This window comes from Galeopterus variegatus, unplaced genomic scaffold, assembly GCF_000696425.1.
Source record: "Galeopterus variegatus unplaced genomic scaffold, G_variegatus-3.0.2 Scaffold1390, whole genome shotgun sequence".
NCBI lineage: Eukaryota > Metazoa > Chordata > Mammalia > Dermoptera > Cynocephalidae > Galeopterus > Galeopterus variegatus.
The window spans coordinates 222,144-245,964 of NW_007727501.1; the positions used below are offsets into that span (position 1 = coordinate 222,144).

Consider the following 23,821-nt stretch of genomic DNA (forward strand, 5'->3'; position numbering starts at 1 on the left):
AGAAGAAAAAAATAGATAAATTGGACTTCATGAAAACTTAAAACTTTTGTGCACCCTTTGACACTATAAAGAGACTGGAAAGATAACCCACGGAATAGAAGAAAATATCTGCAAATCATATGCCTAGTAAGGGATTAATATCCAGCATATATTATAAAACTCCTAAAAGTCAACAATAAAAGAAACAATCGAATTCAGAAATGGGCAAAGATCTTGAATAGATATTTTCCCAAAGAAGATAAACAAATGGCCAATAAGCACAGGAAAAGATGCTCAACATCACTAATCATTGGGAAATGGAAGTCAAAACCACAAAGAGATACCATTTCACACTCGTTAATATAGCTCCTATTTAAAAAATCAGAGAATAACAAGTTAACAAGTGTTGCCAAAGATGTAGAGAAATTGGACTGGCCTGCTGGCCACCAAAAAGAGAGAGGGGAGGGGCTGAAAGAGAGCGAGAGCGAGAGAGAGAGAAATTGGAATGCTGGTGGGAATGTAAAATGGTGTATCCACTGTGGAAAACAGTACAGCTGCTCCTCAAACAAAGTAAATGTAGAACTGCCATATGATCTGGCAACTCCACTTCTGGTATGTACCCAAAACAATTGAAAGCAAATATCGAACACATATTTGTACACCCATGTTCATAACAGCACTGTTCACAGTAGCCAAAGGTGGAAATAACCCAAAAGTCCATTGGGGAATAAATGGATAAACGAAATGTGGTATATCCATAGAATGAAATACCACTCAGCTACAGAAAGAAACAAAGTACTAATACATGCTACAAAGTGAGTGAACCTTGAAAATATTGTGCTGAGTGAAAGAAGCCTGTCCCCAAAGACCATGTATTGTATAATTCCACTTATATGAGGTACTTAGAATAATCAGACCCACAGACATGAAAGTAGAATGGTGGTTGCCAGGGGCTGTGGGGAGGGGAGAATGAGGATTTAGTGCTTAAGGGGGACAGAGTTTCACTTGGGGAAGGTGAAAAAGTACTGGAGAGGTTCGTGGCGATGGTTGCACAACACTGTGAATGTGCTTAATGCCGCTGAACTATGCACTTAAAATGGTTAAAACGATCAATTTTATGTTACGTATATTTTACCACAACATAGAAGAGAAAAAATTAATAATTCTTGATAAATTAAAACTACAAATTTTGCTCTTCCAAAGGCAGTCTTTAGAAACAATCTGTGGAAAACTATTGGCCATGCATGTAGCTGACAAAGAACTTGTATCCAGAATATAAAAATGATTCTTACACTAATAAGAGAATAAACAACCCAATTTAAAAATGGGAAAAAGGTTTGAACAGACACTTCACCAAAGAAGAGATATGGACAGGCAGCAGGCATGTAAAAAGAGGCTCAACATCATTAATCATTAGAGATATGCAGATTAAGGCCATCGTGGGATATCACCACGGTGGCCACAACAATGGCCAAATAAAAAGGAAATGAAGGGCTGACTGGTTAGCTCACTTGGTTAAAGTGTAGTGCTGATAACACCAAGGTCACAGGTTCAGATCCCCATACTGGTTAGCCACAAACAAACAAACAAACAAACAAAAAACTGGAAATGAAATGCTAGTGAGGACGTGGAGGAATTGGAACTCTTATATATTGCTGATGATGACGTAAAATGGTGCAGCTACTTTGGAAAAGTTTGGCAGTGCTATAGTTTGAAAGTCCCCCCCAAAACTCACATTGAAATTTAATTGCCATTGTAACGGTATTAAGAGGTGGGACCTTCAAGAAGTGATTAGGCCACGAGGGCAGAACGCTTATAAATGGATTGATGCCATTACTGCTGGAGTGGCTTAGTTATTGCAGCAGTGGGCTCCTGATAAAAGGATAAGTTCAGACCTATTTTTTTTTCTCACTTGCCTTCTGCTATGGGATGACCCTCACCAGATGCTGGTACTATTCTCTTGGATTTTCCAGCCTCCAAACCTGTGAGCCAATTAAACTATTGTTTATAAAGGATCCAGTCTGTGTTATTCTGCCATAGCAGCAGAAAACGGACTAAGCCAGGCAGTTCCTTAAAAAGTGAAACCTACACTTACCATAGGATCCAGCCATTTCACTCTAGGTATTCACCCCAAGAGAAACGAAAGCATATGTTCAGACAAAGACTCGTACATGAGTGTTCATAGCAACTTTATTTGTAATAGTCAAAAGCTGGAGACCATCCCCATGTCCACCAACCAGTGAGTGGACAACAAACTGGTCCATCCACACAATGGAATACTACTCAGCAATAAAAAGAAATGGACTATTGATACATGCAATAACCTGAAGGGATCTCTGAACAGCAGCCAGATAGGCTTGACTGTCTGCTTGGGGAAGCTTAGCCTGTCCTTGCCCCTTATTCCTCTTCCCAACCCAGATTTGGACTCCATTCCAAGTGAGGACCATCATCAGGTGGGAAGTCTGTTTCCCGTGTTACACAGTCACTGGTTTTAAAGTTGTAATGGTCAGTTTTAAGTCCAAATCTAAAGGTATCCAATCAAAACAGCCTGCACAGAGGGTCAGGTCTCTGAGAGGTGGAGAGAGGCCAGATCAGGAGGTGTATATGAGGTTCTTGAGGCTGCTGTAACAAATTACCATTGGCTAGGTGGCATAAAACAATAGAAATTTATTCTCTGACAGTTCTGGAAGCAGATCTCTGAAATCAAGGTGTTAGTAGGGCCATGCTCCCTCTGAAGGATCTAAGAGGCCTCTCTCCTGGCTTCTGGTCGCTCCAGCAATCCTGGGGGTTCCTTGACCTGTGTATACATCACTCCAACCTCTGCCTCTGTCTTCACATGGCCTTATCCCTGTGAGTGTCTCTGTGTCCCTTTTCCACATTTTATATGGACACCAGTCATTGGATTCAGGGCTCGCCCTACTCCACTATGACCTCATCTTAATTTAACTACTTCCACCTGGAAAAACCCCTTTTCCAAGTAAGCTCATGTTCTGAGGTTCCAGGTGGACATGAATTTTGGGAGGACACTATTCAACCCAGTACAGGAGCCTCCATTGCCAGAAAAGCAGAGGATGCTCTTCGCAGGGTAGTGGGAGCCACAGCAGGTGTGTGGGCAAAGGCGTAGGGGTCCGACTCCCCTCTCCCCTGCCACAGGGAGGAAAACAAAGACGGCACAGAGGGAGAGCTGGTGTCCAACTCTTTTTTCTGTTTCTTTTATTTTTTTGGTGGCTGGCTGGTATGGGGATCTGAACCCTTGACCTTGGTGTTACAACACTGCTCTAACCAACTGAGCTAACCTGCCAGCCCTAGTGTCCAATTCTTGATGAGTGCCTGGGTTGCTGTGTGACCTTGGCCAAGCCACTGCTCCTCTCCAGGCCTCAGTTTCTCTGCCTGTGAAATGAGGCACAGGAGGTTGGTCCTGGAGCCCTCTGAAATTCTTGCTAAGGTTAACACGTTTCAGGGAAGAGCTAGGGTCTTTCTCAGACCCTGATGTTGGGTCTGGGGGTTTCTTATGTTTTTCCAGTGGGGACTCCAACATCTTTCCATTGTAGAGAGAGAAAAATCCAGCCGCGTTTTAGGGGAACAGGCAGGGGTTCAGCCTATAAGACTAGGGGTGAGGGGAAGCAGGGGACTGGATAAAATGACCTCCTGAAGGTGGGGCCTCGCCTCTTCCCCAGGGCGGGGACTGTGCAGTTCTGAGTGCGTTTGCCTACGAAGCATTCCAGCCAATCAGAGCCTGGAGCCCGAGGCTGTTAGCTGGTGGCCTGGGATTGACCCATCATGGTGTTCCATCCCAGGTGGTCAGTCCCGGGCTGGCTCTGCCCTCAGAGGTCTGTCTCCCGCTGGTCACGACCATCTTCATGTCCACTGCCGGGGGTCCAGGAGCTGGCATCCTCCACCTCCTTCTGCCCCAGGAAGAGCAGATGGTCCTCATCAGTGAGCAGGAAGCCAGGGGGCTTCTTGATTCCAAGAGGGAGTTCTTCAGGACCCTGGGAGAGGGAGAAGTAGAACCCCAATTGGAGACCCTGTCCCTGCTCTGTCAGCTCAACTCCCAGATGGGAACATTGAGGAATATCCTCTTGTTTAGTGCATTGGCCAGTCCTGTCCCCTCTGCCTCCAAAACATCCATCCTCTTCTCTTCCGCATGCTCATGTCGCCTACAGTCCAGGCCATCAAAGCCAGCTCGGGTACCTGCCACAGCTGCCTCCCCCTCACTCTCCCTCTACTTCTTAAAAAAAAACAAAAAAACAACGAAATATTTCTCCACAGCAGCTAGAGGGAATTTTAAAACCCTCCCCTCCCCAGCCCTCCCCTGTCAAGCCTGTTCCTGCCTCAGGGCCTTTGCACCTGCTGCTCCCTTTACTGGGAAAGCCCTTGCCCTGGATCTCTCTATGGCTGGTCCTTCTCATTCAGGGTCTTCCAAGAGGCTGCCCCTGACTGGCCTGCTAGAGTCGCTCCCTATCACAGCATCCTGTTTTATTATCGTCCTACCACTCATCGCCTGCTGAGATCTTACTCGTTTCTCTTAGGTTTCATCTACATCCACCCAATGGTGGGCTTGGACCCCAGCCCAGAACAGGACAGAGTGCACAGCAGGCCTCAATAAATGACAAAATGAAACAGTGAACCCAAAGCAGGGGTAGGCCTGGCATCAGGTTCCCCAGGGACAGTATTTTTTAAGCTCAGGGCATTCACACAGCAACCACATGGCTTTGGCTGAAATTGGTCTGCACTCGGTCATGTTTTCTTTCTTTCTATTTTTTTTTTTTTAGAAAGATGACCGGTAAGGGGATCTCAACCCTTGGCTTGGTGTTGTCAGCACCACGCTCAGCCAGTGAGCGAACCGGCCATCCCTATATGGGATCCGAACCCGGGGCCTTGGTGTTATCAGCACCGCACTCTACCGAGTGAGCCACGGGCCGGCCCTCTCGGTCATGTTTTCTATGTAAGATTTTCTCTAAGCTGACTCACTCTTGAATTAAGTGATTTTATTTTCAAAAGAGACTTTATATCAATACCCTAACCGCAAACCAGTTTCACCTGTCGAAGATAGGAAGTGATTGTAAAAATCGACACCATGAAAATAAATAGTATTAAGCTCTGCTCATCCCTTGTGAGAGGGAATAATAACTGTTGAAGATGAATCAGCTCCCAGTGGAGCCTTTCCAGTGGCGGTGAGGAGAGGTTGGGGAAAACCTGATACACCAAGCCCCTCCCCTGAGTTGTGGCTGCGTCCCAAGCACCCAAAGCCACCTTTGCCGTCTCTTGCTCTGGGAACCCGGCTTGAGACTGACCTTCACCAAGCTGTCATCCAGGATGGCCACTTCCTCCTTGGGGGCCACTGACGCTGTCTGCCGTGCGAGGTCCCACCACAGCAACCCAGGACCCAGGGCACTGCGCTTGGTTGGACCTGAGGGACAGGGAGAAATAGGGGCATTTGGTGAAGGGGTAGTGGGGGCTGGAGACCGGGCTCTGGGGAGGGGAAGGGAGAGTCCGGGGCTGTAGGGTCTGCTGGGTTCCAATTGCAGCTGTGATAGCTGGTGGGGAGGGGGAGGGGCCCTGGAAAGCGTCGGCCCCTCTATGAGCCTCAGTTTCTTCATCTGCACAGAGGGGAGTTGTAATCAAACATCCGTGGATGGCTGGGAGGGTCCAGCATATGGTTCCATTCGTTGCTGCTTGCAGCACAGAGGAGAGCTCGGTAAAGGCCCGATGGATGTAAAGTATGAGACTCAAGAAGCGGGATCAGGGACTTATCACTGCTGATTCCTCTTTGTTTCCTTCTGCTTCGTGGGATTCAGAATTCTCTCGGGGGGCAGGGGAGGGGCGCGGAGTCGCCACGCCCCGAGAAGATGTTTCAGCACCAGGGACAGCGCCCCGCGGCCTCGCCCCGTGTTCCCTCGCAAAGACTGGATCTTTGGGTGCCTCGGTTCCTGCCTTTCTAAATAGGGAAAGCCCGGCCAGGTGCAGAGCTGTCGAGAAGGCGACGTGGACTGACGGTTGCGAGTGTGTCCAGCACGCAGCGGCCGCTTGGCAGACGGGAACTTCCTTCCTTCCCTCTTTGCTGGGAGGGTCCTCGAGACAGAGGGACGCATGGAGTGACCTCTGAGGAGGCCACACGTCCTACTCACCCGTCAGGCAGCTGACGAGAGCTCCACACAGCACGGTGGTCAGCGTGCCTAGGGCACCGTAATAGAGGTAGGAGATGGCGTAGAAGCTGTCAGCTAAGGGGGGTCGGCCGGGGTCTAACGCGGAGCTGGGGGTGGGAGAGGTGGGAGTGAGTCGCCTCTTTCACCCTGTGACCAACTGCTCCCAATCCACCCCTTCCTTCTGCCTCCACTGCCACCGCCTAACCCAGCCCTCTGCTGCTGCTCACCCAGACGTGTGCAGTAGCCAATTTTCCTTCCCTCCTGCTCTCCCACCTCCACCCCCGGACATTCTCCACACACAGCCAGAGCGAGCATAACTACAGAATAACTCCGGTGATCTCCTGCCACTGCCCACCACCACGCACGGCTCCCTATACCCCTCAGAATCAAACCAAATTAAACTCTTGGAAGAAAACGTAGGTGTGAATCTTCATGACTGCGGATTAGGCAATAGTTTCTTAGGTATGACAACAAAAGCACAAGCAACCAAGGGGGAAAAAAAATAGATAAATTGGACTTCACCAAAATTAAAAATCTTTGTAGGGCTGGCCGGTTAGCTCGGTTGGTTAGAGTGCAGCCTTATAACACTAAGGTCACCGGAACGGGCCAGCCGCCAACAAACAAAAACCAAAAGCCAAACAGACAAACAAAAACCCTTTACATACATGCTAGCTGGTTATGTCAGTAGGTGAGAGCACTATCTTGTAACACCAGCATCAAGAGTTTAGATCGCCAGACTGCCCAGCCACCAATAAATAAATAAATAAATAAATAAATAAAAACCAAAAAATATTTTGTGTATCGAAGGACACTATCAAGAGAATGAAAAGACAACCCACAGAATGGGAGAAAATATTTGCAAATTATGCAACTGATGATGGTCTGGTACCCAGAATATATAAAGATTAGAGCATGGCGTGTTAACACCAAGGTTAGCTGCCAAAACAAACAAAAACACACACAAACCAAAAGCAAACAAAAAGTAAAGACAATACATAAAGATATAAAGAATTTTGTAAATGACAACTTAACAATAAGAAGGCAAATGACCCAATCAAAAATGGGCAAAGCATTTGAATGGACATTTCTGCACAGAAGATATACAAATGGCCAATAAGCATGGGAAAAGATGCTCGACTTCACTAGTCATCAGGGAAATGCAAACCAAAACCATGATGAGATACCAATTCATGTCCACTAGGATGACTAGAACAGAAATTTTTTAAAAAGGAGAGAATAACAAATGTTGGTGAGCATGTGGAGGACTTGAAACTCATACACTGCTGGTGCAGCTGCTGTGGAAAACGGTCTGGTGGTTCCTCAAAAAGTTAATCGTAGAATTACCATATGACCCAGCAATTCCGCTCCTTGAGATATACCGAGAGAAATGAAAACATGCATCCAAACCAGAACTTGTACACAAATGTTTACAGCAGCACTATTCATAATAGCCCAAAAAGTAGAATCAACCTAAATGTCCATGAACAGGATGGACAAAATGGGGTCCATCCACACAGTGGAATATTACTCAGCCATAAAAAAGGAGGAAGCACTGATACATTCTACAGCGTGGATGAGCCTTGGAAACATGCTTAGACAAAAAAGACCACCTATTGTACGATTCCACTTATAGGAAATGTCCAGAATATGTACATCCATCCAGAAAGAAAGTGGATTAGTGGTTGCCAGGGGCTGGAGGAGGGAGAATGGGGGTGACTGGTAATGGGGACAGGACTTCTTTTTGGGATGATGAAAATGTTCTTGAATTAGATAGTGGTGATGGTTACACAACCTCGTGAATATACCAAAAGCTACTTGGTATAAATGGTTAATTGTATGGTATGTGAATTATATCTCAATGTATGGTATGTGAATTATAGCTCCATAAAAAATAGAATCAAACCAATTCCTCTGGCTAGAATGCGTTTCTTACCCCTCCCTCCTCTCATTAAATTCACCCCAGCCTCACGGTAGCTGGACCTCAGGAAACTGAATCTGGCCTCAGGGCCTTTGCATATCCGTCCCTCCTCTGGGAATGCCCTTCCCCAGCCACTCTCCTTCCTATTCCGGGCTCAGTTTCCCTTCCTGACCACACCCTCTCCAGCCACGCCGCTCCCCCACCCCTCCATCTGCTCACCTGGGGGCCCTGCTGGACGCGTTGGCAGCGAGGAGGGGGTCCAGAAGGCCAGAGACGTTGGCTGAGGGAGCCAAGCAGCCGGTAGCCGAAGAGGGCAGGACCCCCATGGTCTGCGCGCTAGGCGGGTACAGCGTAGCGCCCACGGCCACCCACAGTGACAGCGCCAAGCCCGCGCCCAGCCCTGAGAGGACGCCCTGTGGGCGGAGCCGGCGTCAGAGCAGGAGGATGTCCGGCCACGCCCCTCCAGCCCCTCATCCACCCGCCCCCACTCACGGGCGTGTTGCAGGCGGGCAGGGACATTCCCAGGATGAAGCCTCCGAGAAGGGGCCCGCTGATGACCCCCATGACGGTGAAGGAGCCCTGGAGAGTAGGTGGGGGGTGGGGCTGAGGGCAGAGCCGTCCCAGCTCTCCCGGTCTCAGTTTACCCGCTGGGAAAGCAAGACCTGAGGGATTGCACTGTGGATCTTGAGACTCGTCTGTGCCTCAGTTTCCCTAAAGGAGAGGGGACTCCCTGTTCCTGCCTCTCTCCCCTGGGATGGAGACAAAGATGGCGATTCTCTCACCTGACAGTTTCGGTTCCACCTCTAAGCCGGGGAGGTCCTTTCTGCCCCGACATCCCACCCCTGCTCCAGCCGGCAGGCTGCAGGAATTACTGGGCCTGTGGCGTCAGACAGAACCCTGTTCTGCCACCGACACTTGGAACCTTCTCTGAGCTTCAGTTCAATGGCGACGATGCCCCATCTCTCAGGGAGACCAGGGCGGGGTGGGGTGGGGGACTTACCTGGAGGACTCCGCCCCCCAGCAGTGAGGCCAGAGCCGCCACGGTGAGACAGGCCGAGCCGTAGACGAGTGCTGTAGCCGATGGAGGTGGCACGGTCAGCGGGGACAGACTGACCCGGTGCCCCACCCGGGTCCCCCCCCCCCAACTCACAGAGCCCCTTGGAGATAATCACGAGTTTCCGGGGTGCCAGGTTCGGCAGCCGCGGTTTGATGAGGTCTTCCACGGTGACGGCCGCCATGGCATTGATGCTGGTGGAAGCTGTGCTGGGGGGTGTGAGGCACGAGGAAGGTCCTCAGACCATGGAGAGGGACTGACCACACCCGTTTTGGGACCCACCTGCTGGGCAGGCTCCCCAGCTGCCCACACCCTCTGGCCTGCCAAGACCCCACCCAGCTGGAGTGCAGAGGTGGGGGTGACCAAGTCCCCCCAGAGTGGAGGAGATGTCTGCCCCCTCCTGGCTCGTAGACCTGAGCCACCCCCACTGTGACCAAGGACATGCAGGTCAGACAGGCAAGTTCTAGTTACAGAGAGAAGTGCCACATGGGACTCCAGTCACAGTGGGAGACTTGCAAAGGGGGGAGTGAGGGCATGTGGCCAGAAGTCCCAGAAGATTTGAAACCACCCAGGAGTGTGGCCTCAGAGGGCAGGACTGAGGGACCGCTTGGTCAAGGCTGTGCCCCAGGATTTAGAAGAGCAGTACCTGCCACATAGTAGATGCTTAATAAACACTTATTTGGGGGAGAATAGAAGGAAGAGGAAGAAAAGGGGGTCAGGTGTTGCCCCTTCAGGTAATAAGACCCTCCAGCTGGGGTCCCTGTGCCCAGGGCGTAATCTCTGCCAGAGCCCACCTGAGCTGCCCACTAGGGACCAGGCAGGAACTGTGAATGATGGACATGCTCAGAACATTCCACCCCCCAGGGGGGATGGCCAGGAGTGATAGCCCCGAGGGGCTTAGAGATGTGGCTGCATGAACAAGCTGGACCGCTCACCTGAGGGTGCCGCTGTAGGCACAGGCCAGGAAGAGCCCGGGAACTCCAGGCAGGTCCTCAAAGATGTCCAGCACCAGCAGGGGCATGTACTGGGAGGATTTGGGGGTCAACCTCCAGGACAGCAGCACCCTGAGGGCAGGGGCTTCTGCCTATCCTGCCCCTGCAAGTCCCCAGCACCCAGGGCAGACAGGGCTCACAGTGGACATTTAATGTGTGTTTGTTGGTTGACTACACGAACCTGAGGATTGTCACTGAGCCCCACTGTGTGCCGAGCCCTGGGATCCCAGGGAGGCAGGATCACAAATCATCCCCACTTTACTGATGAGCACTGTGAAGCTAAGAGGTACAGTCCCTACCTGAGGCTGTGCAGTCCAGGATCTGAGCCCAGGGGAGAGTGGCAGGTGGGATGGGCTTGCAGCCTCAACTGACTCTGAGCCCCGTGGCCAGAATTCCAGCTGGGGTGTGACCTGGGCATGGGTCCTGCCCCAGCACTGCCCCTGACTTGCCTGCTGACCTCAGGCAGTTGCTTCCCCCCTGAGCCTCAGTTTCCTCATCTGTAAAGTGGGAGCCATGACAGCCTTGGCCTATTACGTGCTGGAGGATTTGATGGGAAACTAACTGCTCATGAAGAGAACAGCAGGAGGCACAGAGTAGGCGCTCGGAACATGAGGCTGGTCATTCTTCTTGTCGACATTGTCATTTCATGCATGGACCATATTCCCATCTCCTTGATATCCCCCAGGGGGTTTCTGTACCTCTAGATCTGAACATACCCCTCCCCTGCTTATACCCTGCTATGGCTCCCCATTGCCTCCCAGACTCCACTTCCCCACTCCTCCTAGATCCTCCTCTGAGCTCTTTTCTGCCTCTGGACCTTTGCACAGCCTGTCCCCTCTGCTAGGAATGCTCTTCCACCCCTGCCTCTTGAGGTTGGGGGGGGTACGAATCCGACCGAGAGCCTGGGTGGAACTCACCTGGTCTGGGGCAGAGATATGTCCTGTGAGGAGAGGGTCGCAGTCATTGTAGAATACAAACATGACGATACCGCAGCCAGCAGCACTGAACACGATCAGGAACAGGCCCAGCTGGTTGATAAGCAGGGCCCTGGGCAGAGGGGTCGTCTCAGGCTGGGAATGAGGCAGCATATCCCAAGAGCCCCCACCTTGCTGCCCCAAACACTCACAGCTTGGCCTGCCTCTCCGTGCGGCAGGCCACATAGCGCTGCACCTGTGCCTGGTTCACACCATACATCGAGAGCCACACCAAGGTGCCACCCACAACAAATGTCCAGAATGTATAGCGGCTCCGTGGATCCGGGTCAAAGCTGGGTGGGGACAGGGCAAGTCAGACATGAGGGGATGTCACACTGAATTCTCCCTCCAAGGGCCCCGGGTAGCCATTCTGGAGCTTGTGAACCTTAAGGGCACATTTGGAGTGGGTTTTGAAGTGTGAGTAGGAGTTTGACAGATTTAAATTCATTTATTTGTTCACTGAATCTTCTACGTATGCATTCAAAAACCATTCTTTCTGCAACCAGCTGAGACCTCAGAGAGGCTTTGGCCCTCAGGCTGGGCTGCGGAGGGGCTAGAGCTGGACACAAGCCCTCAGCAGGGTCAGGCCTTGGCCAGATGGATGGATGAGGGCTAGAGTAGTGCAGCGAGTGAGAGCCAGGGTTCTCTCTGTGGGGAGGCTGGGAAGGGGAGCATGGAGGGCTTCCTGGAGCAAGATGCATTGTCTGGCTTCTCCCAGGACACAAAGGGAAGCCGGCTACATTCTTTTGCTGCATTCCCTTTTATGTTTTCACTCACTCCATTAGGTTGATCCGGGAGTGGTTCTGGGCAAGCCTGAGCACATGCCGGGGCCCACCCACAAGCATGGCACCGCGGACCAGAACGACCCAGAAGCCAGTCAGCATCACCACCACCTGGAACACATCAGTCCAAACCACAGCCTTCATGCCACCCTGCAGAATGGGACGGAGAGAACGGGAAGAAGGGGTCAGATGGGGACCTGTCTGAGGCCTGTGGGACAGGGCAGAGAGGGGAGGAGAAGACATCAGACGAGGTGCCGAACCTGGCCTGGACTCTGGCTGTAGCTAGAACAAATGCTACTCTCCGCCTCAGTTTCCTCATCTGTAAAATGGGGTTAATAATTGTTCCTTTTCACGGTGTTGTTGTGAGGACTAAATAAGTTAATAAGCACCTGCCACACACAAGCGCTTGATGGGGGATTGCCATCTGTACTATTACAATCACTGCAACTGTTATTATTTAAAAAAAAAATTATTAATTTTTTTGGCGCCTGCGGGTACGGGGATCTGCTAATATTAGTTGTTTTTACCCACCCAGCCTCCATGGCTTTGACGTCCCATGGCAATCCCTGGGCTTTTCTTTGGGGACGCCCCTCCCCCTCTCGCAGGCTATTCAAGTGAGGCTGACCCCGCCCCCAGCTCCAGGAATAGTCAATCAGAGCAGGGCAGCCCTCTAAGCTGTGGTGAATGACTCCCTCCAGACCTGAGCCAGCCAATCAAAGCCTCTCTGGGACTTTAGCCCCATGTTGAAGCAGGAGCTCACTTTGTGCTGGACATTCTTCCACCAGAAGAGGTGGACACCTGGAGCTGATGGAGCCCAGAGAGATGGGGGAGGCACCCACAGGACGCTGTCGTAGCCCCCGGATTCAGCCATGCCCGAAGCTAGCATAAACCTAGATTCTCAGCAATAAGCCTTTCAGGTCACCTTTCGTTATAAAGATGAGGAAACTGAGTCCCAACTGGAACAGGAGCTTCCTCAGGAGAAAGGGGAGGTGGAAGTGAACTGGCCGGCCCGAAGCCTCCACCACGAGAGATCCAGTGGGCAGGGAGTCCCCGCGTGGGATGGGTTCTCGGGGCCACTCACCACAGCCGTGTAGAAGGTGCAGATAATTCCGGTGGACAGGAGCGACGCCCAGATGTCCAGCCCGGTCACTGCGCCAAGAGATCCCCCCCATTAGGCCGCCGGGCGGGGCACAAATTTGGCCCCCGGCGTCTTGGGCCTCCTCTCCCTCCGTCTCCCTCTGGCCCAGCCCCTGCCTGCTCCCGGATCTCTCGCAAACCTTGGTTCAGGATGAGCGCGGGTGCATAGATGACGACGCCAGTGTACAGCACCTGCGGGTGCAGGGCAGGTGAGGCAGAGCGGGCGGGGTGGGAGTGGGTCTGGGAGAGAGGGGCGGGAGGAGGGTGGTCCCGGCAGGGGGGGAGGGGCGGATGGGCGGGTCCTGCAGCACGGGGGCGGGGCCGGACAGGTGTGTGGGCGGGGCCTGGGGCCGGGCCGCGTTGCTTGGGAGCAGGACTCTGCGGGTGAGGACCGCGCTGAGGCCACTCACCGTGGCCACCAGGTATTGCAGTGTCCCGCAGAGCCGCACCGCGCGGCTAAAGCGCAGCTCCAGGTACTGCAAGGAGGAGCCGGGGGGCTCATGGTCACCCAGACAGACCCTAGCCGGGGGCCCGAGCCCTCTGGGGTCCGTCGCCCACCCTCGTGGTTTGTGATCTCTCTCCGGAGGCCCACTGCGCTCGCCACACTCTTGCCCGTGGGTGTTCCGCCACACCCACACATTCCGATCTGTCCGCATACACCTGTGCACACGTGTCACCGCACACGGCGTGTGTCCTCGCGTGCATACGCCCTTCCACTCGTGTGTGACGGGCCTGAGTTCCCGGAGCGGCGACTGCTCCGCGCACCTCGACGTGCCCACACGCGCAAGATGTAGACACTGCCCGCGGCCAATGGTATTGGCCACCTACTGTATACCGGTCACGATTTTAATCACTTTACCCTCTGCCCTGGAGAGAGGTCCTGTAATTAGCCGGGTTGGACTGCTAGGGAACCCGAGCGGAGAGACACGCCCCTTGCTCAGGTAGGAGAAAGCGCCGGGGGTAGCCCCCTCTGGCGCGCACGGGTGGGTGCGCACGCCGAGCACGTGGGAGGGGGCAGGTGTGTGCCTGTCCACATGTGACGGCAGGCCTGGCCAAGCCCGCCCCGCCCGCGCTTCCACCGAAGAGCTGGACACCCGCTCCTGTCTTCCTCCTTCCTGCCCCTCTCCCACTGCCTGGGGCTTCTTCCCAGAACCCTCCCCACCTGCCTGCCCGGGGGCTCCCCGTGAAAGCGCCCTGCACAGAGGCTTGAAGCCCCAAGACTGCCTCCACCGGGTCCCTGCGTCCCCAGGCGGCGGGTCCTGCCTCAGGGCCTCTGCCGGGTACCTGGTAGGTGCTGGTGAGGCCCAGGCGGTAGAAGACGGGCAGGAAGAAGGCGGCAGTGAGCAGGGAGTTGAGCAGCTGGCCCAGGCACATCCAGAGGAACTTGAGGCCGTAGCGGTAGGCCTCGGCCGGCACGCCCAGCACCTGCACGGCCGACATGAAGCTGGCGGCCAGCGAGAGGCCCACGGGCAGGGCCGCCAGGCGCCGGCCCCCCGTGAAGAAGTCTTCGGCGCTGCGCTGCCCGCCCCGAGCCAGCCCGACCCCCAGCCCGATGCCGGTGGACACCAGCAGCATGAGGGCGAAGACCCCGTAGTCCCAGGCTCCGAACGTGGCCCGCGCCCCTGCGACTTCCATGAGTGCAAGTGCGACGGCCGAGCACGTCCTCGGCCCTCCCGGCCACCCCGAGGAAGCTGGCCGCGGCCGAGGGGGCAGGACGGGGCGGGCGGCGGGAGGATGCTCGGGCGCAGGAGGCCACGCACAAGTCTGTCCCCGTTCTGGGGCGGGAGGCAGCAAGAGGGGCTGGGGCTCCCTGGGCAAGGAATCTGAGTCCCCGCTGTCGTCTGCCTCCCTGTCCCTCCTCTCCGTTCAGCGTCTGCCACTGCCTTCTGTCTGTCCACCTCTCCTCCCACTCTGGGTCCTGCTGCTCGGTGCAGCCGTGCGTCTGCTGTCTGTCCCTCTTCCTGGGCGCTGGGCTCAGTGCTGACAACTGGAGGTCGCCATGGGGCTTTAAGGGAGCAGCTCCCGCTGTGGGCTGCGGATTTATTGGGCCCCGGGGTCAGCGCGGCTCCACCCCCAGACCAGGAGGCGGGCAGGACTGGCACCCTTTCTGCCCTGGACTGGGACAGACAAGCCCAGACAGGCCACGTGGGTGGCTACTGGGGGTGGGGGTCGGGAGGCCTCCCACACGGCCCCTGCCTGCATTTGGCCCATGCTTGATGTGGCATTTTGCCCTGACCACGGGGGCTCTCAATGCCAGGTGTTGACAGGTAGAAAAACTAAGGCTCAGAGAGGGCATGGCACTAGCCCAAGGCCACACAGCCTGCTTCAGCATGTAAAGCTCCACTGTGATTGAATACCTTGGACTATGGGAACTCACTGTCCCACAGAATTGGGGTTCACTTTCATGGTTTTGGGGTCCCATAAGGAAAACTTGCCCGGCTTGAGCCCCTCCCCTAACCGGCACCTGGACCTACCCCCTTTCTCTAAAGACTTTCTCTAAGGGGGGAGGTCATCACCAGACCCCTGCCCTCCAACTAAGCTGGGTGGGTCATTCAGGACTCAAGTCCTGAGTGGGTGCATACTTGGGGAAGTCTTTGCATCTCTCTGGGCCTCAGTTTCCCCCATGTAAATGGGGATAAAATAGCCCCTGCTTCAGAGGAATAAATTGAACCTAGTAACGCAAACCTGGCACATGGTACATGCCTCATTCATTCGTTCCTTTATTCATTTCTTCATTCACTGGGTTGCTTGGCAGACATGCATTGAGTTGGCCGTGTGCCCGGCGTAAGTGGATGATAGAGGTCGCAGGTTGGGGGAGGGATGTCAGTGGCTGTGAATTCGAATAAATGGAGACCCGTGACTACCCAGGGAGGTAAGGTCTAGTGTGTCCCTGTCGCACAGATGGGGAAACCAGTTCGGAGAGGGAAACTCCCTTCGCCCGGGGTCATGCAGCCAAGAGAGCCAAAAGCTGTCATCTTGGGGCGCTTCTCTGGTAGACCGGGGGAACTTTGGCCTCTAGGGCTCTGGCCTCTAGGTTCAAGTCCTGGTTCAGCCTCCAACTTTCTGGGTTACCGAGCATCCCAAAGCTGGGTTCCTTCTCCAGAAGCCGGCGGGATGGAAGAATCCTAGGGGCTGAAAGAAAGAGCATTTGAGGTCTTCTCTCCAGCCTCTGCCGCCCCCTGGTGGCCTCCTCTGGCCTACCCGCGCCAACCCAGCTAGGTCCAGCGTCCCCCGCCCCGCCCCCACGTGCCCCCTTTCGCTCCCTCTCCGCCTGCTGTGCAGGGTCAGCCTGACCCTCCCTCCGCCACAACACCTCGGCCTGCACACGGATACCTGTTGCAAGTTGGCATGTACCCCTGCCTGCACCAGGAGGGTGGGGAGGGCACCGAATTCTTCCTCCTTCCACCCACTTCATTTTTTCCAGGCCAGGCCCCAGCCACCCTCCTGGAAAGCCTGGTGGGAAAGGGAGACGGGGGTCGGGAGGGGGGGGGAGATTCCCTTCTAGTAAAGCCGTGCAAACCAATGCAAATATATGCAAATTAACGTAAATGGACCCTGGGAGAGGATTCCATCCCTTGTCCACCCCCCTCTCTTCCCCCACTGTGAGGGGTCCAGACTGCAGACAGAGGCCTGGGCTGAGAGGCCCATTTTTTGAGCACCTGCTGTGTGCAGGGCCCTGCACCAGGTGCTGGGACACAGCAGGATCCAGGTAGACTGAATATTTCATTTCAGAAGGCAATGGTGGGAGATGGAGGCATGGGGGTGACTTTATGTGGGGCCTCTGGGAGGGGACTTTCTGAGGTGATCAGAAACCTGCAGGCAGAGAACGAGCGGGACCTGGAGAGAGCTGGGGAAGGGAGTTTCAGGGAGGGGAACCTCAGTGCAAAGGCCCTGAGGTGGGAAGGGGCCAGTTTGGGGGCCAGCCAGGAGGCCTGGGTGGCTGAAGCAGAGTGAGCAAGGGGTGAGCAGAGATCACAGGGTATCTCCAGGGCCTCAGTGAGGGGTGTGGATTTTATTCTGCAGGCACTGGGGAGCCATGGGAGAGTTTGGAGCAGGTAAGGGGCCTGATGAGATCTCTAGGTTCTGAAAAGCCGGCCACATCCAAAGCAAGGGCTGCAGGGAGGGGAGAAGCAGGTGGATTTGGAATGTGGAATTCCAGAGGATGTCCAGAGGAGAGAGCCCTGCATGGTGGGGGTTGGGGAGTAAAACATGGACAGAGGAGGGAGCAGGGTGGGGAAAAGTGGGTCACAACTGCCCTGCCATGACTGATTCCAATTGCTGGAGGGCCTCCAGGATATAAATTGGGAAGGGCCCGGGGCAGCTGTAGATGATGTGAGCAGAAAAGAGGGTGCTGTGGCAGTGTCAGGGTGCTGTCCCCACCCTTGCCTGCTGCCCAGGCACCCTGGAGACAGGGCAGGAGTCAGGGTGAGAGGCTGTGAGCTGCTCTGGCTTTGGCACACCCTGCCAGGTGGTCCTGCACAGCTGATGCACTAGCTCTCGTGGCTGGCCAGTGCTGGAACCAAACCCTTGACCTTGTTGTTCCAAGGCTGCACTCTAACCAACTGAGCTAACCAGCCAAACCTACCAGATCCTCTTTGTGAATTAAGAGTGATGACAGCCCAACAGTGGGATTTGAATCCAGGCCACTGGTCTCCAGAGCCTGTCCTTAAACCTCCACTACACACTCAAAAAATGCAAACCATCCTTACTAAGTCCTGAGGATCCCAAGTGCGGTTCTCAGGTTCTATGATTCTCAGATGGTCTCTTTTGGTTTCAGAATCTGGGTCTGGGGTCTCCTGGGGCCCACACTTGTCTCGCCTTGCCTTGTCACCGCCCTTGCCCTCATGGTCCTGACTCAGGAGCAGAGGTGGAGTGTGGGTCGGTAGGGGAGGTTCTCAATGTCTCCCCCTGAGGGCTCTCAGCCCTGCCCACGTCCCACACCTGACACCTTGACATGCCCAGGAACAAGACCTGGGAGCGCCTCAGCTGCTGAAGTGGGAGGGGCTCCTGGCTTCCTGCCCTCTCTTGTGTTGGGCTAAGCGCTTTATGTTGGGCTAACCGGGTGAGTCCAGGCAGAACCTGGCCTTCTCTTGACCTCAGCCTACCATCCAGGCCCTCCCTGGTCAGCCCCTCATCTGCCCCACCCACAGCCACACGGATAGGCCTATTTCCCCTCAGCTCCAGGCGTTTGCTCTGGCTGGTCCCACAGCTCAGCTCTTTGACAGTTGGGGCTCCATTCAGAGGGCCTTCTCTCCAGCAAGCGCCTGATGTCTGCTCTGCATAGGGCTTGTGGCTGCTCTTCTCCCTCCCCTGAGGAAGGAGCAGGGCATGTCTGTCTGGTCAGGCCCCTGCAGGCTCAGGGATGATCAAGGCTGATACAGTGATGGAAAGTGGATGGCAGTTGGGTAGAGAAAGGATATGACTGGTTGGGTGGATGGTGGATGGGTGGATGGATGAATAGATGAATGTATGGGTGAGGACAGATGGATGGATGGATGGATGATAGGTGGTTGGATGGTGGAAGGATCCATGACTAAACAGATTGAAGGAGTGGTTAAACAGGAGGTGTCTGGTCAAGTTTCTGAGAAGCTGAGTAGACGGTGGGGAGGTGGTGAATGGGTATAGGTTAGGACGTGGGGGCTCATTGACCCTTGGTTCAAGGTCCCCTTAATAATGGGCTTCACCCCCACCCCTCAGGCGGTTGGGGCAGAGCTCTCCTACCTGGCCCCCAGGTTGCTGCAACACAAATGGAGCCCTGGGGGAGCTCCAAGCTACTTGAAGAGGCCTGACGTAGGGATGGGGTGTGCAGCGGGCTTTTGTGGCACCCTGGCCTGGCCCCCCCCCCCCACTTTCCTGGCGATTACCCTCCCGGATGAGCCTCCTGGTCTCTCATCCTCCGGCTCACCTGATGCCCTCCCCCTCCTGCAGCCCTGCGGGATCACCACCCTCTCCACAGAGGAAGAAACTAAGGCTCAGAGTGCATGGGGACTTCCCACTGGCACTGCTCTCGTGGCCCAACAGCACCACACCCTCCTTCAGGCCCAGCTCGAGGTCAAGTGGAACAGCCGCTCCAGATTACAGCCTGAACAGCACTGGGGTCTCCTCCAGGTCAGGCCTGGGGGAGGGGAGGCAGTCCACAGGGCCAGGTACTGGAGCTCCTGTGCCTCTCCTGTGTGGCTTCTTCACAGCCCAAGACAGCTGCTGGAGCAATGGCCACTGTGCCCACATACCAGCCAGACTGATATTTCCTGCAAATGGCACGTCACTGCTGTTAACATCACATGACCACCCCAACTGAAAGGGAGGCTGGGTATTTGGGGTAACAAGGAGTTTCTGCCACAAACCACTTTTAAGGGTTCTGTCTGTCCATTTATTTAAGAAAGATTTGAGGCCCTCTTAGGGACACATGGGTGACACACCTGGTCACTGCCCTCAGACAGTCTGGTGGGAGACAGAAACCCAGGGGTCTGTAGTGGGCAGAGGGTCCTGGCCCCAGGGCGTCTTTCCCGTGAGAACGGCTGCTCGTGCCCTGCGAGTCTGGGTGCCTCTCCTGGTTCCTGAGCATTGCAACACCTTGTGGGTGGGGTTTTCTGGAAACCACCTAGTCCTCCACAGGTGGGGAAGCTGGGGGCACACTGTCTTTTTTGCCTCAGTTTTCTCACTAGGACACAAAGGCAGGCCCTGTAGCCTGCGTATGGGTCACTTCCCAAGTACTGTGGACTGAGTAAACATGGCATCCTGTGACACCAAGCCCAGAAGGCCAGGCTGGCCCAGGTCACACACCAAGGACAGGAGGCTGCCAAAGCCTGAGCTCTTGGCTGTCTCAGCTCCCCCAGCAATGAAGGCTTAGCATCCACCTGGCTGAGGGGCTCAGCCCGGTGGCCACCCCCAGGGTAGGATTAGCTTCATGCCTGGAATTTTCCAGGCCTAAAGTGGTTTCCTGGAGACAGGAACCAACAGTGAGAGCCTGACCTCCCCAGCATTGTCATTAGGCCCCCGCTACTGGCAAAGGGGAAACAGAATGCCCACATAGTAGGCCCATGACCCTCTCCGGTGACCCCTTGCTCTGAAATCTTCGGAAAAGAAACCCAGGTTTTGGGCCATAATTGATCAGGAGAGGAAAGCCCGTCATCATGGAGTCTCCCCAGAGTCCAGGCTCAGCAGAAAAGTGTCTTATCATCATCAGCAGCAGACAGCTGAGGCCTGTGTCTGCCAGGACAGCTGGGACAGACCTGGGGGTCCTGTGACCTACAGTGCACCCCGCAGATCACAGCCCAGGCTCTCCTGACAGGGCTCAAAACCAGGCTTCTGGATCCAAGCCTGTGCCACGACAGTCCCCACCGGAACTAGCCTGGTGTGGGGGAGGGTGCTGAGCAGCAGGAAGGGCTCAGGGGTTGGGGCCTCAGCCCCTTGATGCCCTTTTTGGAGAGCCAGTGTGTGGGCCCCACTCCAGGAGGGGAAGCTGTGAGGGTTTGCTTGTTTGCACTGAGGACCCCCCCTGGACAACTTGCAGCCAGTTCGGCAGCTGCGCCCTGGGAGGTGACCCACGGGCTGGCCTCTCACCATGTCCTTCTGAGCCCTGTGGGGTGTGCAAAGAAAATAAGCGCTCAGTGTGCTCCCAAGGAATTTATTCAGGCAGACCCGGGAGAGAGGCTGCACCTAGAAGAAGGTGTTGGGCCTCTTGGTGGTGAAGCGCGGCTTGTGCTGGCGACGCAGGACCCGGTGGGGCAGTGGGAACTTGATCTTGGAGTCCTGTGAGGAGGAGAGGCGGGGAGGGGGAGGAGGCCTCTTAGTCTGGTCCTCTGGGTGTCACTGAAGTATGACTGCCCCCACTGGGCTCCTATGTCAGACCCAGCGCCGCCCTCCAGGGGAGCCCTCCCGAGCCCAACCCTGCCAGCAGGGCACTCACGTGGAACTGCTTGACCGCCGGTCGGCGGCACTTGCTGGCCGCAATCTCCTCCACCTTCATGATCTGGATGGAGTGGGCCCGGGCGCGGTGCCGCGCGCCCATGTCTCGGTCTGCAGGAAGGGGTAGGGTGGCTGAACTTGCGGGGATCTGGGCATAGGGCAATCCTCAGGTGCCTGCTCAGTGACCTGACGCATCCTGCCTGATACAGCAACTGCCTGGGGACCCAACTTGGGCTGACTGGGGAACTAGGTGCCCACAGCATGTGGCCCCAGTGGGCACTGGCGGCAAAGGATGTAGAACCTCCAAATTCACTTTGAGGGGCACAGCCACAGCCCCACAAAGGCGACGAGATCCACTTGCTGTTTGCACCTCTGTTTAAACCGCTGCTATAAGAAACAGTGATTCTTGGGTTTAGGTGCGAGTGGGGAGGAGTGGGGGCCTCAGGGGCACTTGGTGCCAGCTCCCGAAACCAGTCGGTTGGACTAGGTTCTGGGTGGTTCCCAGAAAACAGAGCTGTGACAGGGAGCCCAGTCTACACGAGGGGCAGATTCCCCCAAAAAAGCAGGTTCAGGATGTAGATGTGATGGACAATTGAGCCTGGTGGGAGGACTTGAGCTCCCTCTCTCTGAGCCCCAAAGTCCTCATGCTGCCAACTTCCAGATAAAAGCATGCCTGGGGCCTAGGGCCTCCTCTACTCCTGCCCCTAAGCAAAGCCTCCTCTGCGGCCCATGCCACCATCTCTGGAAATCCGCCTCCACCCCCTGCAAGCCTCTTGTGTTCCCCGGCCTCAGTCTGAGGGAGTCAGTGTGAATCTACAGGAGGGAGGGGGGCGGGAGCCGGCGGCTTACAGCACTGGGTGACGGCGCCTGCAGTGGTCAGGTCCCGGTATTCCCGGTACATGTTGTGGGTGCCGCTGCGGGAGTCATAGCGCAGCCAGATGCCAAAGTTCTTCACCCGCAGGGGGGACTTCTCAAACACCTGCCAAGGACAGACCGCATGAGGCGAGAGCAGCAAGTGGATCTCACCCCAGTCCCCACCCTCGCTGAACCCACACCTCTGCCCCCAAAGGACAGCCCAGCACCCAGCCTCTGCTGGAGCCAGACTCTCAGCTTCCCAGGCCCACGCCTTCCTGCAGGCATCCTCGGGGACCTGCCACATAAGGGAATTCCAATGGCAACAGTGGCAGTGCAGAGCAGTCTGGGCCACGCTGCTTCTCCTGTAAAGGGCAACAGAGCTCCAGGCTCCTCCCCAAACCCAACTCTCTGGGACCTGTCTGGGCTAAGCTGGCCACTGCCTAGCACCCATCATGGCACATGTGCCCAGGTGACAGCACCTCTCTCCATTTTATGGATGTGGCCCAGGAAGGGTAACAGCCTAAACCAAGGTGTCTCACCAAGCCAGCCAGCCACCCCTCCCTGGCTCCCAGGGTTACTAATCAGGAAAATGGCACAGAGACACCCCTCCAGTCTTGTGGCCTGAACATGAACATGACTTGGAGCTATGAAGTCTGGTAACTCCGTAGGGGATGTAGTGCCCCATGGGAAGGTGTGAATCCACTCCAGACTCCACCCTGCTTCCAACACCCCACACCTGTCCACAGTAGACAATTTCCCCTGAAGACTTCTTCATTTTCTTCAGCTGAGATACAAAGTACCAGAAGCGGGACTTGGCAACAACATGATTAGGCGCAAAGATTCGCATGCGGTACAGGGGCGGCGTGCGGCACTTGGGGGTGGGTAGGCAGCGCCCCACCACCTTGTACTCTCGCAGCTGAAAGGAAACAGAGGTGAGGTGGGGCCAGCACCCAGAGGCAACTGTGCAGACCCTCTTCACTCCCCTTCCCAAGCCTGGCAATGACCAGATTCAGGAAATCCAGTAGGCAGGGCCACCCTAAGGCCTCCATGTGGAATCCCAGTGACTGTGGGTCACACTACTGACCTGAGCTTTATCCACAAACTCAAGTGAGGGCAGGCAGGGCTCCAGGGGAAATTAACTGAGATGTCTGCCCACGCTTTACCAGAGCTAAAATCTTCAGGTCAGAAAAGCTTGGCAGGGCTTTCGACTCTGGTATCCCTTCCTTTCCCTTTTGTAAGTGGGAAAGCAGAGGCCTAGACCAGCCGCCTCCTCTCTCCACACTACAGTCCCTGTCAAACAGCCACTCTGCAGTTCATAACATCTAGTCACCAACCTCTTTCACCCTCGAGGCCAGGGACAGTGACCCGCCCAGGATCTCACAGGCCACTCCAGGCAGAACTAAGATATGAATAGAGGTCCCTCCCTGCACTGCTGCCAGGAGTCCTGCAGATGCCTCAGTTTTCCCAGCTGCAGTACAAAGGTTTGGACCATGGAAGGCCCCCCGTTTGCAAAGATGGGGATATTCCGCCAAGTCCCAGCCCTGTGATGTGGCAGAAAACAGCCGCCTACGTGAACGACTCGCCATCTCTACTAATATCAATGAAAAATAGGCACAGCTACCGAAGATCTGGCTCCTGCTTTCTGCTCTGAGCTTGACCCACTGGTCTCGGGACCACACGAAGGGAACGATGGGGCCCGCCCTTTTCCAAGCGAGGAAACTGAGGCTGGAGATACTTGTAGGACCCCACCCGCGCACCCAGTGTCTCCCATCAGTGCGCCAGAGACCTCGGATCCTGCCCACAACGTGTCCCAGCGACAAGCCCCGCGCTTCCCGTCTCAGCTCGCTGTTTACGGTTTTCTGCTTCCTACGGCCAAGCCGGGGGAAAGGGACTACGACTGCCGCCCCCTCCCACGTCCGCTTCACAGGTGGGGAAACTGAGGCTCTGCGGCTCCATGAGGTGCCATGGCACGGGCCTCCAAGCTGCGCGACTTGTCCCTTCTCCTGGAAAGAAGACCCGGCCCCTCGGGCCCCGGCGATCCCCGGGCCGGCTCCGGCCCCGCTCGGCCTCCCCACA

At 55.3% G+C, this 23,821-nt stretch overlaps 2 protein-coding genes across 3 annotated transcripts in view; both read right to left on the bottom strand.

The window, feature by feature from the left end:
* Positions 1–3,599: 3,599 nt before the first annotated feature.
* Positions 3,600–14,832, bottom strand: SLC5A5 (solute carrier family 5 (sodium/iodide cotransporter), member 5). The gene is made up of 15 exons (XM_008576703.1): positions 14,267–14,832; positions 13,393–13,458; positions 13,123–13,174; positions 12,927–12,994; positions 11,841–11,995; positions 11,216–11,356; positions 11,007–11,136; positions 10,033–10,121; positions 9,194–9,306; positions 9,044–9,114; positions 8,536–8,622; positions 8,263–8,456; positions 6,108–6,232; positions 5,274–5,389; positions 3,600–3,968 (listed from the first exon to the last, which is right to left on the bottom strand). Exons 1-15 carry the CDS (start codon positions 14,615–14,617, stop codon positions 3,804–3,806), a joined length of 1,923 nt encoding a protein of 640 aa, XP_008574925.1. The 5' UTR covers positions 14,618–14,832; the 3' UTR covers positions 3,600–3,803.
* An 846-nt stretch (positions 14,833–15,678) lies between these two features.
* The window catches only part of RPL18A (ribosomal protein L18a), an 8,484-nt gene continuing 341 nt past the window's right edge, over positions 15,679–23,821 (bottom strand). The window contains exons 2-6 of one of the 2 annotated variants that reach the window (XM_008576705.1): positions 22,482–22,661; positions 21,740–21,869; positions 20,892–21,001; positions 20,624–20,734; positions 15,679–16,114 (exon numbers count right to left, since the gene is read on the bottom strand). In XM_008576705.1, coding sequence (XP_008574927.1) covers positions 20,642–20,734; positions 20,892–21,001; positions 21,740–21,869; positions 22,482–22,661 — 513 coding nt within the window. In that variant the 3' untranslated portion in view covers positions 15,679–16,114; positions 20,624–20,641. Of the gene's footprint in view, positions 16,115–20,593; positions 20,735–20,891; positions 21,002–21,739; positions 21,870–22,481; positions 22,662–23,821 lie in introns of those variants that run through there. The other variant, XM_008576704.1, reaches the window with a different exon arrangement.

What these genes read in the sequence shown, in the direction of transcription:
- SLC5A5 (XM_008576703.1), bottom strand. Translation starts at nt 14,617, where the DNA reads ATGGAAGTCGCAGGGGCGCGGGCCACGTTCGGAGCCTGGGACTACGGG. An exon ending in GCACCTTCTACACGGCTGTG is followed by an intron (nt 11,996 to 12,926) that starts GTGAGTGGCCCC and finishes CCCATTCTGCAG; the next exon opens with GGTGGCATGAAGGCTGTGGT. An exon ending in TCCCGGATCAACCTAATGGA is followed by an intron (nt 11,357 to 11,840) that starts GTGAGTGAAAAC and finishes GTCCCCACCCAG; the next exon opens with CTTTGACCCGGATCCACGGA.